The sequence below is a fragment of the Acipenser ruthenus genome, chromosome 20 (genome assembly GCF_902713425.1).
Source record: "Acipenser ruthenus chromosome 20, fAciRut3.2 maternal haplotype, whole genome shotgun sequence".
Lineage (NCBI taxonomy): Eukaryota > Metazoa > Chordata > Actinopteri > Acipenseriformes > Acipenseridae > Acipenser > Acipenser ruthenus.
In genome coordinates this window covers 25,094,398-25,108,721 of record NC_081208.1, presented here as the reverse complement: position 1 = coordinate 25,108,721, position 14,324 = coordinate 25,094,398, and the positions used below count along the sequence as shown (strand labels likewise).

The 14,324-nt window shown below is 40.5% G+C and overlaps 1 protein-coding gene across 1 annotated transcript; it reads left to right on the top strand.

Moving 5' to 3' along the window:
* Nucleotides 1–543: 543 nt before the first annotated feature.
* On the top strand, nt 544–13,853 carry LOC117425122 (ataxin-1-like). Its single transcript, XM_034041815.3, has 3 exons — nt 544–809; nt 3,086–4,277; nt 4,503–13,853. The coding sequence occupies exons 2-3, from the start codon at nt 3,234–3,236 to the stop codon at nt 5,835–5,837; spliced, it is 2,379 nt and encodes a 792-aa protein (XP_033897706.2). The 5' UTR covers nt 544–809; nt 3,086–3,233; the 3' UTR covers nt 5,838–13,853.
* Nucleotides 13,854–14,324: the final 471 nt, after the last annotated feature.

The window sequence follows — 14,324 nt, the reverse complement described above, 5'->3', positions numbered from 1 at the left end:
TTAGAAGTAAATACTGAGATTAAAAACTAGAAATAAACACGTCATACTGCACGGACAACTGAAAAAAAAAGGTTTACAGGTCACCATATCCAAACAGACAAACTCAACAAGCAGCAATATCCCTCTTACGTGACTATTGCATAAACTTGCTAATACTAATGTTACAGCACCCCCGTGTGGCCAGGAACGAGAAATGATTTGCTTTTCTTTGAGCCCTTATAAATAAGTACTACTACACAACCAGAGCATTAATTTGAAAATATGTATTTATAACAGCAACATTGCTCATGCAGGACATAGAGACGTGTATACTCCAAAAGCTCGTAACAATTCAGTAAATAAGCAAACGTTTCCGTTACTGCTTACTAATTTTTTTTTATTTTGGTCTGCAGAACGTTTTTTTTCTTTTTCTTTTTTCTTTTTTTAATTGAGTTTGGTTGAAAGTGCACCAGCTCTTCACTGATCCATATTTGAATGCGGAATATGAATGCAATATTTGTGGCCGCACTGTAGCAAGCTTACTTACTTCTCCGCATCGATAGAGGGCACTACAGTAAGATTTCAGCTAGAAAAACCAGACACCAATCTAGATCACGAGCGCAGTTTGTGTCCACCAGCAGAGGCGTGAGGTCATTCAGGATGCAGAAGGGAGTCCGAAGTGACGTCACCCAGGAGCGCCACTGAGGTTTCGCCTGCTGTGCTGCAGTGAGATGGACGCAACTTGTCAACCCTGAGTCCCGATGCGATCTGTTTTTTTATTCAATTAAATTGTAAACAAACAAAAAACAAGGGTGGAATGAGATGGGGAGGTAAGTGAGAAACACAGTCATGTTTAAAAGCCGCACTCGCTGGGGTTAAATCATGGTCTGCCACCGATTGGCTTGCTTGGCCTTTTTATTTACCAGCACAGTCTTGTTGAAAAACGAAAAGTTTATTTTAATGGCGATTGTTAAACTAAAAACATTCACAGACTTTCTGGCACTGTAAGATATTCAAAGAGAGGAAAAGGGGTGGTCGGGTATTATTGTTAATTTTCCGTGTTTTTATTTAAATAAGACATCAGTAGTTATGGGGTTTTTTTTATTTCGGTATTTATATTAAGCAAAACCCAGGAGTTTATTTGGTTAGCAGTAGTAAAGAAAAGCAACCACTCGTCTGCCGCCTCGGCACCTCTTGACAGCTAATGTAAAAACGCATTTACTGATATTTGTAAACTAGTCAGATCTATTGTTGGCCTCCTCAACCTTCCTTTGTGTTGCTTTCTGAAATATTTTGGTAGTAACAAACCTATGCCCAGGTTAGACTAATAAAGAGTGTTAATATGTACTGTCCGCCAGTGGTCCAAGTACAAGTACTACTGTCGGTCAGCATTGTTTCCTTTACAGTTTAGTGTGCTTGATAGGATGGGGATGTATCACTCGCTCTGCGGATGCTGATGTATTTAAGTACTTGAGTGGTAACCATATATATTACTACAGCCACGGTTTTTTTATGTGAACTTGAAATGGTGCATGGGGAAAGTAAATAGATAAGTTGAATCAGCAATTTAGGGGGGTCTGTTCAATTAAGTAAACTGGCGGATCTTAGTACTGTACCAGCTATTTAAGTAATAGCCCCATCCCTGGTGCTTTACAGGCTTTTAAAGACAAAGGCACACCAAAGAGAACTGCATGCAGTAACAGATGTCAGGTTGCATAGGCCCTATTTTATAAATCTACAACAGACATTTCCAACCTGAGTAGCCTTTTAGGGGTGTCCATAATCCATAATAATTCAATCTGCTGCCCTACACTGTGCAGAGCATCTCAGTAAACAGACTGGCTACTGTTCTCTTCCATTTTAATCAGAATTTACTGGGTGCATTAAAAAGAAAAGAAAAAGATGAAAGAGGAAACACATTCGGCAATAGATTTGAACACTGTGATTTTCAGATTAGTTAAGTATAAAAAATCATGTGCTTTACAGGGATTGTTAAGGTAAGTTATGCACATCTTGTATTTTAGCCACATAGTGTACATTTGCTCATTGTAGTAGATTGAGATTCCTTAGACAGTTTTCATGCAGGATCATTTTATTATTATATTATGCAACTATGTCCTGTCTAAAACCCAACAGAATGTGGCTTTGGTCTCCAAATAGCACTTGGCACTCAGTTGACTGTCCACATTGCAGAACCACAGAACGATTTGTCTTGACTGGCATGTGGGGAAGCACATTTCTGCTATCCAGCAGTGTGGAGAAATACAGGCTTTATTTAGCCTCTCGTGCTGCTGATCGAGAACATATTTAAAAATGAAGCAGTTAGACATATTCAGACTGGAAATCAGTAACAGCATACTTGCACTGTTTTTAAGGTGGGTTTTGTTTTCCTGGGTTATTTGTAACAGCACAAGGCAATCTAATCACTAATGTGATTAGCTGGAATGAATCACTGAAACATCATGAGACAGTCAGACAATATAAATATCTCAAAAAGTGTCTAGGTTTAAAATCAACTGAAAACAATTGTTTTTTGTTTGCTGAATACAGCAGTTTTGAAGGAATTTGGTTCCAGTAAGAGCCACGAAGTGGCAGCATTTAAAAAACAAAACACGTTACAGTGCGGTTCATATAGACAAAATATATATATATTAAAAAAGTGAGTTACTAGAGTTTATTACAGAGTTCTTAACTGTTTAATATCCTATCGTATTCTGTAGGATTCTCTTGTTTTTGGCTAGATCATTATTTGACTTGCTAACTGTTCCAGGGAAAACTACATCTAAAAAGGCCAATTGTGGGGAAGCATATCAGCGTTACGCTGTGCATTGAAGCCCATAGGGGATGCCTGTGCAACACTGGTAAGCCTCATCCCTTCCCCATAGTCTTTTCATTAAAAAAATAAATAAATAAATAAATAAAATCTTGGAATAGTTAGTAAGCATGGCAAAAAATGATCTAAGCATAAACAACAGTTGAAAGACATATAGAACAGGTAAGAAATAACATTTTAGGTAAATGTATGCAAAAGAATAGGATGGATTTAATATTGAAGTCTAGTTTTTACACAGACTGGTCACCAGACTTTTTTTCCCTGTGTCCCCAGCAATAGGTGAGGGCTGTCAGCAGGAGGTTCCCAGAGCTGTTTTGCGTGGCCTTACCCCCCCTGCTGACACACACTGCTCCCTCCGCATCCCAATGAGAGAGAGGTAAAGAGAGAACCTCCACAAGACACCCCCTTCAGCAAACCCAACATGAAGCCTGCCCACGAACGCAACCAGGAGAGCCTCCCCCCAAAGAAGCGGGACTTACCACTGAACAGCAGTGGAGGAGGGGACGAGTCGACATCCACTCGCAGTTCGGGTTCGACGGGGAGCGATGCCCCTGGCACTAGCATGGCTGGGGAATGGATGCGAGTCCAGACGGGACTGCCGTACAGCGTGGAGAGTTCTGAAAGCATGGCCGTGCCCATAGACCAGTACGGCATGCTCTACAAAGTCGCCCTCCCCTCAGGCACCTACTCTCCAAACAGCCTGCACCAGGTCTTGAACATGGGCCACCTTTCTCCTGCCTACAGCATGCCCTCTCCCCTCCTGCAGCACCCAGGAATCCCCTACCCCCCAATGGGCTATGCCCAGATTCCCCACTCCTCCCTGCAGTTTGTAGGTGCCCCCTATGCTGTCCCGTACGCTGTGCCTCCTGGCTTTGTTCCCAGCTCCTTAATCTCGCCCCAGACTGCTATCCCCCAACAGCATCATGTTTCCCATCTGGTTCCCTACCCTTCAGTTATCCAGGAGGGAGTCATTACCCCTCCCCCACAGCCTCAGTCCTCAGCCCACGCTTTCACCAAAATGGCCACAGCAGCAGGCCTTTCCGTGGTCCTAGCCTCTGATCATGCCACACAGCAGCACATTGGAGCAGTTGCAGGGCTCTCTGCGACTGAAATCAGCCCCAGAGGAGTGCCAGTCTACTACCACCATGCCAGCTCTAGGGCTCCCCCTACTGCCGTGGCAGCTCCTGTTTACAGGGACGTTTTGAGCCATCATGACCAGGGGTTGGTGGCCACTTCCCAGCTTGAGAGGGGGAAGGTGGTGAACGGAGGCGAGGAGGAGCAAGGGGGCAGAGAGCTGCTGCAGGAATTGCTGTACTCCGGCAGAAACATGCAAGTGCTCCACGTAGTGGCCAGTACAGCCGGGGGAGAGGGCTTTGTGGATGGGCAGCACACCACTCAGCGGCAACCCCCCCACGAGGAGAGGCCGTCCCCCAGCCACAGGAGCACCCCCGACACTGACCTGGAGGTGGGGCTGCGATTCAGTTATTTATCTGTTTAATTCATTGGCACCAAACAGTAATCCTAGGTTTAGCTTTCTAATTGAAAAGTCTAATTAAATTAAATAAACTCACTAGATCAGACAAATGTTTCAGGTAGTACTTTCATCAGAGTTAATACTTTGAAAAGAAATGCTTATGTTTGTGATGGATACAGGCAAATTGGTCACTGCCTTTTTTGTTCCCATATCCAGGTGCAGCAGGTGGTGGGGCGCCTGGATTCTCCGAATCAGAACGTCCTGGGAAATCGTAAAGAAGCTTCTTTCGGCCCCCTGAACCTGTCACAGGGCTCCCATCGGAGCAGAGAGACCCTGCCTGCAGCCCAGGGTCGAGGTGCTGTCAGAGAGGAGACTGTGTTGCCAGGCAGGACTGCGTTCGTTGGGCATGCTGCTGTTCAGGGCGACCCAAGAATACAACAGCAGCAGCAACCACACCACCAGCCACCGCCACAGCACCACGCTGTGATCCTGGCGAACGGGCAGTCTGTGTTGGTGCCTCTGGAGCAGAACCAGCAATTCCAGCAGCAGCAACATCCTGGGCTACAAAACAATATAACCACAACCACCACAACAGCGGCAGTCCCAAAGGCCTCCGAACCGCCGGCCCGAACATGCACCCCAGAGAGGGTGGTGGCAGCAGTGGATGTTTCAGCCCAGCAGCAGGGGCAGCCAGTATCGGTCCAGGCGCCTGTCACCCCTCACCCTTCCCACTTCATGAAGGGAGCCATCATCCAGTTAGCCAACGGGGAGCTGAAGCGAGTGGAGGACCTACAGACGCAAGACTTTGTGCGCAGCGCTGAGATGAGCGGCAGTCTCAAGATTGATTCCAGCATGGTGGTGGACATCCGCAAGAGCCAGCAGCGGCCTGGTTTGGTGGCCCTCCAGTTCACTGTCGGGGAGCAGCAGAACAAAGTGGCCATTGATGTCCCCCCCGAGCACCCCTTCTTTGTTTTCGGCCAGGGCTGGTCATCCTGCAGTCCCGACCGGACGGTCCAACTGTATGGGCTGTCCTGCCACCGATTACAAGCAGGGGATGTCTGTATCTCACTCACCTTGCAGCAGCAGCAACAGCAAGCACAAGCAAGGACACCCACAATTACTGCTAATGTCAGTAGTGCTGGTGTCTCCCAGCCCATGGGACCCCCAGCCTCCCAGCAGTTGAGGGCCCCCAGCCAGTTCAGAGCAGACAGGACTCACAGGGAGCGAGAGGATGAAGAGGAAGCAATGCAGGTCGGGGTAGCGGGATCAGGGGAGACAGCACTCCAGACTGTTAGGACTTTTGCGAACCAGCCCAGAGGTCAGACCAATTATTATTTGCACACAGAGAGCCATCCCCAGGCAGGAGGGGAGCAGTCGTACACAACAAGTGCGGCTCAGCGGCGTTGGTCGGCGCCCGGTTTCCAAAGATACGGGACCAGGAGCGAGGAATCAGCCCAGCCTTCCTCCTCATCCTCGGGCTCCTCCAGGCCTTCCTTCATCCCTCAGGAGGTCAAGTTGTCCATCGAGGGGCGCTCCAACGCGGGGAAGTAGCAGCAGCAAGAGATTGTTGTGAGAGTGAGTGAGAGAGAGAGAGAGAGAGAGAGAGAGAGTGTGGCCTCAGAATGCTTGAGAATTTGCACACAAGAAGACAGCCTCCCCCCTTCACTTTTCCCCTCTGACTCCACGATTCCTTGTTTTATTCCTTGGGTCATTCAAAGTCCTGTTTTTTTTTTATTTAACCAGTTCCTGTTAAACTTTTAGTTTTATATGTATTTATAAAGGCCAGTATGGAACAGGCACATTCAGGATATGGGAAGAATTTCACACTGATTGAACTAAAGTACATAATTTCTGAAATTAACCGTGGCCTTCTTCATGATGCACATACAATAATTCCCACAGACAATCAATGTAGCTCCTGGTTGAAACAGAAACACTTGGATTATAATAGTGTTTTCCCCAATCACTGAATTTAGGAAACAACTCGCAGTCTTAAGATCCTTGGGATCCCAAACCTATATGGTGGCTGAGATAAAAAAAAAAATAAGGTGGTGAGCAAGAGTTCAGGAAAACTGGTGTGTTTTAAAAGGGTATGGGTTTTATACAATTTTAGTAATTTTTGGTATAATCAATTCTCTCCACATCCATTATACCCCCTCATAGATTTCTGAAACTTCATTGCCTATGTAGATACCTACTGAAAGCAATATGACTCGGGAGCCAATACAGGCTCCTACAAAGCTGGCTTTTTCCCAGACCTACTCCTCTGCATTGTATACTGGGTGCATCTGCTGTAGAATTTTCATCTGGGTTCATTCTCAGTTCAATTCCAAACCCTCATCATAAAGTTTGGGAACTTGCTGAATTCTCAGCAGGGTTTGTGAATGGATATTGAACTTACCCTCCAGTATTGTTTAGTTTGTGCATTGCTGTTTGGTACCATAGGTCTTATTCCATTTGGGTAAGGCTGAGACACTGCATTTACAAAACTCCAGATCCCAGACAGGAAGTGGGCGTTGTCGTGTCACAATTCATAAAAGTAACACTTCCTCCATGCCATGACAACCCATTTTAGGAATGCTTGACTGTTGACTGTTGAGTGTGTAAGCAAAGTCTATGCATCTTCTGGCCTGCTTTATGAATACGGTGAATATCAAGCATGCCTTTTGCTCCCACTGGGTCATTTCCCTGTAAACCGTCTTGGCGTCTGACTGTGTGGGTTTGTCTGGTTTAAACATTGAGAGCAAAAAAAGCAGCAATGACTATCAGTAGCAATAGAAGGAATAATCTGCCTTGTTTACTAAGCTTTTGATCCTGTTTTAAAATGTATTATTATTATTTGAGGACAAATCTGGTACATTGGAACATAATCTTAGTAAATCCAGCCAAATATCTTAAAAATAATAAAAAATATATATTTTTAAAAAGGCATATATAAAGTACATTATTATTATGTATTTCGTGTTTGTTGCTGTTTTTACCCCTCCACTCCTATGTGTTTCCACTTCACTAGTAGGAAAAGGCTGATTTGCCAAAGTGAAGAATAAACCTTGATAGTGATTTGCTCGGTAACCAGTAGGCAGTGTTGTTTTGGAGTAGTCTGTCACTGGTGGCATTTCAGTAAAACCACGTGTCACATGTTAGAAGATAGGGACCCTTGCAATAGCATGCAGAGTTTTCAAAACAAATGAATAATGAGATGGATCCCCTTGAACTAATAATGGCTTTTATTCATGTAAGCAGATGATTTTATAATGATCCTTTTCTTTTATTTCGGTTTCTGAATTTATATTCTGAGTTGTTTTAGGTGTGATCCATGGTCTGCTGTTTCATTAAAAGTAGTACCTTTTACTCAATAGACCAGTTATTTATATTCCAGCAGCCTTCAGATAAGTTAGCCTCACACATGCTTGTGGATAAATCAATAATAGCAGTGAAATACAAATCCAATAAAAATACAGCATTTTTTTGTAATAAAGATATATAAAGAAAAAAGTCTTTAGATATTTATTTCTTGAACTTAACTGATTTGTATACTTGATGCTGTTTACAAATAATGTATTTTTATGACATTTTATGTTAAAGCAGTAATAATAAAAAAAATCAAGTAAAAAGTGCAATTAGACTGGGGTACTTCCCAACCCTGCCATTCCAGCGGAAATTGTCCAGTATCAGTGGTAATTAAGAGGCCATTCAATGTACCGTGTTTACTCGAATTTAAGTCGCCCCTGAATACAGACACCAAAAAAAAAAGACCCTAAATGCAAGTCGCATTTAACTCTTAATGAAACAAAACATCAAAATGAACCGTTAATACTTTTTAATTTCTCTGTGCCAGCAGGGAACACTATTGCTGTACATTAAAGCATCAGAGTACATCCCCTACTATATTACAAATGCAAATGGGAAAAGAAAGTATGTACAGAACTTTCAGTATTGAACGACAGTCATTGCAGTTTATGGTAGCTGGGAAAGGGCAAATTACCTTGAACTTTATTTCAGTCTGCTTTATTTATTGTCCTTGTTTGTTTAATTTGGCCAACATGACTGTCACGTTCGCAAGCAAAATTAGTGCAAGACAGAAATGTGTCGTTCATTTTAGGTTTGAGTTAGGATTTTGGAGTTTACACTAGTGGGGTTCCCATCGTTAAACTAGCCACAGACCATAATAACAGTGAGTAAGTTAAAGAATCAGAGAGCGATGGAGAATCCGCCATTAAGCAGTACATACCTTAGTGTTCCTCCAGATAGAGAAAGAAAGATATATAAATAAATGATTGTTCATTTTGAAGCCGGACCCACACTGATCATTTCAACAAGTACTCTACTGGTAATATTATAGTATTGCATAGCCTTTCGATTGCGTCGCCATCTTCTGACACATCTCAGATGCCGCAGTTTCTCTTCAGCAAACAAAATTAGTTTTCTTTTAAAAGCTGCATTAAAAAAAAATGTTCATGAAGTTCTCTGTGCAGCCATTTTAATATACCGGTACTGTACCGAGAGTAATATCTGTAGTGGGCAGTACTGTGTACAGTTGGTCTTGTTCAAGCGCACCAGAATAATTGACATGCACAAATGTAAATTGGTACCCTAACTAAAAACCTCGAATCCAAGTCGCTCCCACCAAATTTGAACTTTTATTTTGACCACAAAAGTGCAACTTAAATTTGAGTAAATGGTATTTATTGTTTTAATTTCCCTTGTTCCTGATAGAAGTCTGCTTTTAACTTTTCATTTTAGCCTATATCTAAACCTGCTTTTATAAAACATTAGCACATTACCATTCTGAACTGCAATGGTAGGACAGTTTTCTTTCCAGCAGGCAGCAGAAAAATATACTAGGGTGTTTGGTTGTAGGATGTTTGGTCAGTTGGCAGTTGTGTCATTTTTTAAAAATCTTATTTGTAAAGAATTATCGACTTGGGCCCTGGAACGTTCATGAACAATTTTTGATATCCAGATTACTGTTTTGTATTTACTGAATGTGACAGTCTTTGGCATTCCAGACATCTGAATAGATTGCAGTTAATGGAAAATGTGGCACCTAGAATGTACCAGCTCCAAAGCTACATGTCATAGGTCTCATAATAGCGCTGCATTTATGAAGCTGTCTTAAATTGTGATACTGTCTGTTTGAGTTCTGGCCTATGCTTTCAAGACCAACCAACGATGGTTACTTGGTAATTATAAAACAAAAAAAAAAAATGACAACTGCTGAGCCAGTTGATATTTTGAATTAGAGCCTATAGTAACATTACCTTTTTATCTATATTTTTATTTGAAATACAAATTATTTATTCACAGACTATAAGAAAAGGAAAGAAAATGTAGCAGATCTTCCTGTGGAGGTACCAAAATGTTTTTTTATCTACCTGTTGTTGTCTTATGCATTTCAGAAAGTAGGACATTGAGGAGTAATTATTTTATTTAAGGTTCAGTAAGTGACACTATAAAAGTGTAAGATGGTGGAGGACGTTTGGTTAGGTTTCTTATTACTTCCAGAAGCACGCCTAAAGTATTCTGCATCTGTCCATGTATACTTACAGATATCATATTATGTTGTGGTTAATTTGGAGTTACATTTTTGCAGTCGGTGTACAGTCATTTATTCAGTACCCATGTGACCACTGCATGCCCATTAAGATGCTCGGATATATTGTGAGAAGTGCTGAATTTAAATCAAGGGAAGTAATGTTAAAACTCTACAATGCATTATTAAGACCTCACCTAGAATATTGTGTTCAGTTCTGGTCACCTCGTTACAAAAATGATATTGCTGCTCTAGAAAGAGTGCAAAGAAGAGCAACCAGAATTATCCCGGCTTTAAAAGGCATGTCGTATGCAGACAGGCTAAAAAAATGTAATCTATTCAGTCTTGAACAAAGAAGACTACGCGGCGATCTGATTCAAACATTCAAAATCCTAAAAGGTATAGACAATGTCAACCCAGGGGACTTCTTTGACCTGAAAAAAGAAACAAGGACCAGGGGTCACAAATGGAGATTAGATAAAGGGGCATTCAGAACAGAAAATAGGAGGCACTTTTTTACACAGAGAATTGTGAGGTTATGGAACCAACTCCCCAGTAATGTTGTTGAAGCTGACACCCTGGGATCCTTCAAGAAGCTGCTTGATGAGATTCTGGGATCAATAAGCTACTAACAACCAAACGAGCAAGATGGGCTGAATGGCCTCCTCTCGTTTGTAAACTTTCTTATGTTCTTATGTGTTGGGGGCATCATTATCCCCACCCAATTTAAGTTTTATAAATGTACAAATATATTAAACAAGTACCATGATTATTACATTCCCCAAGAAGTGTTTTATAAGACGGTTATTGCAAATTTCGTGTTTGTTTATCGCATCACTACCACATTGTCTTTGTTACTGCTTGCATCATAAAAAAAGTAAAAACATGTTACTTTCTTATGTAATGCCAAAATTCTTACACGTAGGTACTTTGTTACTGCTTCGGCGAGTTTTAGCGGTGATTTGTTTTACATGGAATTAGGAAACTTAGAAAATACGGGTTACTTAATATAAGTGTGATTGTTTGTTTAAAAAAACAAATTTGGTGCTTAAGTTTCATTCGTGGCTCTCATCATCATCTCCACTGCTGGAAATCATTATTATTGAGCACACTCCTGCAGCCCTCCCTTCTCTAAGCAGGATCAGTGAGAATGGTAAACGAATAGGGGCTGAATCGGGTTCGACATCGCAATCACATCCCCCAGATAAAAAGAAAAAAATAACATTTTAAGCTGTGTATTAAAATATTTGCACCACATTTATCAAGGTCTTTACACCAAAATGTGATGTGTGCCACTTTAATAAAACTAGTAACAAAGGCACGCCTTTCAGTCCTTAAGTTATCCCTATAGGTTGTTTACAACTACGTTTGTTAGATTAATGAAGCAAATTGCATTTTGTTGTATAGACCTTGATTAATCCTGCCCTATATGTTTTGTCCAACTGATCTAAATAGAGTCCCTGATCTGCACTGTGTTCCAGTTCAGCATGCTTCCAATGCATTATTAACCATGTATTAACAAGTTTTCCACTTACATCTGAATGAACCTGCTTCTTCTTGTACAGGGGTAAGGTGAGGTTCTTTATATCAGTGTGAGCCGTTTCTCATTTTGCAGAGTGGGAGCTTGTAATTCATCGCTCTCCAGTGTGTCAGTTCACTGCTGGTCAGTGCCCGTCCAACGGTTTGATTGGCTGACCTTCCGAACCACAAAAGGTTTAAACTAACATAGGGAAGCCAGCAAATTTGCGTCTTAATTATGGCGTCTGTATCCACAAAGCGACTTTTCAAAAGTTCCAAATAACAAAACAAACAATTGTGTCTTGTTTTTTGCTTTGTTTTTATTGCACGTCTCTACTACAGTCTGTTACTGACAGCTTAAAGGAATCCGGAGGCTAGTGTGTTCACTGTTTACTTTGGTTTATTTTTCCACTCACGTGGGATCTTTGGAATACAGCGATTGCTTTGTACCTGTGCAGTTCATTACCCAGGAGGAGTAAAAATGATTTAAGTGCAATGTGCTTCATTTCTGTGCTTGCCATCTTTACTACACCTTCTACCTTATTTGAACCACATGTGCAATTCATGAAATTATGCCAGACATCCTTGAAAAAATGGTCTAGAGAAGCTGGTTAGCCATGTCCAGCTCCTTTGTGGAACAAGCCATTTGGTTGTTACATGAGCTGTTTCAGAGGTCCAAATGCAGCACAATGCAATCTGCAGGGGAGGGGATCGTAACTGCACTTTTAATAAACGTCCCACGTTACTTTGTTTTACCATGTTTTTTAATTTTTATAAAAGAGCATGAAAGGGAAATTGGTTGCACTTAAAATGACAAAATTGTAGTATTAAAAACAAACTGTTGGTTAAATGAGTTTTATACTGCATGTTAACACATTATATCAGGCCTATCAAATAATACTAACGTCTTAGGAACAGCCAAGTAAGTTGAATATGTGGCTTAAAATTACACAGAGAAATGCAAGAAACATTTTTGCTTAAAACAATTATTCATTTAACACAGAACTGTATTGTTTTTGTACTACGGTGGTAGCATTTTGTACACTAGACAGGCTGATCCTATATACAGGGAAGAGATGCCTACTTGGGTCCCAGAGGAACTGTACTACTTTGTTTCCATTAGGTAAAACATGCTTTACCAGTAGTGGTGTGTTTCCATTTAAATTGCTGGCGCAGCTTTTGTTTCCACTCGGAAAAGGGCCATTTCAGGTAAAGAGCTCTGAAAGTAAAAATTGTATACTTCAGGTGTAAAAAACAAGGAGCAACAGTTTGGAGGAAAATAACTATTTAGTGAAAAGCAAAAGTATCAACATGATCATCTCTGCATGTTTGCTTGGTTAATTGCATGAACATACTTGTCTCAATATCCATAGTCTGTTTTGTGTTAATAGTATCTTCAGGTGAGCTGCAGAGGTGTTGTTCTATTGGATACCTGTTTTCTAGCCATTAGATTGTGAGACAGATATGATAAAGTTTAGAAGGCCAGAAAAGAAGGAAATCCTTATATTTTGTTTTGTTTGTGTATTTAATAAAGCCTTCCAGGATGAGAAACTCCTTTTATGTAAAAAAAAAAAAAAAAAAAAAAAAAAAAAAAAAATTGTAAATTATACAACCACTGCCAGCACTTGGAGAAATCCGTGTCTGACATTATACACACTTGTATAAAAAATGTAATGAGTCTTAAAAATATTATTCTGTGGGAGGTAAAAGAAATGAGTAGTTTAATATTCATGGCTACGCTGAGACAGTGGAAACACAAACCTCCATAGAAGTACAATGTCAACTGGTATCCGTAAATCATGCTTTTAAAGTGTGCCGAAGGAAGCAAAGCATTATAGTTCACTCTAATGGGAACAAGGCGATAGTGACAGAAAGAAAATGGGGTGACAGGGCAGCTAAGGGTGGAAAATTACTGCAGTTAAGATTGTATGAGTGAGTGAGTATGGATGGAGAATGAGGCAGTTTTAAACTAATCTATATATATGTCGTTTTAAATAAGATATATTTGTACTCTTGGCAGTATCTGACAAAGCTTTAAGGTGTCGCTGTGACAAAATAAACCATCCTTTGTTTAAAAAAAAAAATACTGCAAAAGTTATGCAATGATGTCTATGTAATATTGAATCCTCAAGTATAATCCAGGTTGTATAAACTTGTATAGTGAGTTTTAATATGGCCGTACTGATAATGTATTAATTCTTTATCTGAAGCCTTAGATTTGTCTACCCAAGTGCTCCCTTTTCCGAACTCTTAGAATAACTCTACACCTACCTGAATTTTCGAAAGCATTAATAACTATATTGTCACGTTTTTTAATTATTATTTGTACCTGTTTTGAATAAAATAATTAGATTTGTACTGTATATTGGTATCTTTTTGTGAACTACTTTGCTGTTTTTTGCTGTTTTAATTCTCTGTACTTAACAACACAAAGATATTGTATTTTTATTGTTACAGCTAACTTCTTATGGAACATTGCATTTATCATGTTGGTTAAGTAAACACAGTATAAAATATTACATGGGTGACTGTGTTTATTTTTTCCCCTCCCTGTTTTTTTTTTTTAGACAGGAGATTAATATTTAAAGCATATTTCTGAACAAAAAAAAAAGTGTATTAAAGACATACTAGGCTTAAAAAAAAAAAAAAAAAATCCCAAGCTGCACTTACCATTGGTACAGTTATTTTTTTTTTTCTAACAAATTTATTTTGGTTCAGGCAACACCCTTTGCAACATAGTTTGTGAAATCTGCATTTACCATCCCTGTACCACAGGTACAATAACATATCAAAGCTTTGTTGAATGTGGCTGTTCTCTATTTGCACAACTCTAAATGAACACCCCCTTCCTTCACAAAGTCATGATACATTATTTTGCCTTTGGTATTGTACAATAGGGCAAGTATGAAGCAGAGTATCGATTATGGGACGAAAGCTAATAAGGTAGATGTATTTTTGCAATGCTAGTAAAAGCCTTTAAATGTCAC

Excerpts from the sequence above, each read along its gene's own strand:
- LOC117425122 (XM_034041815.3), top strand. The coding sequence starts at position 3,234 with ATGAAGCCTGCCCACGAACGCAACCAGGAGAGCCTCCCCCCAAAGAAG. Across the intron at positions 4,278-4,502 it reads CCCCCGACACTGACCTGGAG|GTGCAGCAGGTGGTGGGGCG; the intron begins GTGGGGCTGCGA and ends TCCCATATCCAG.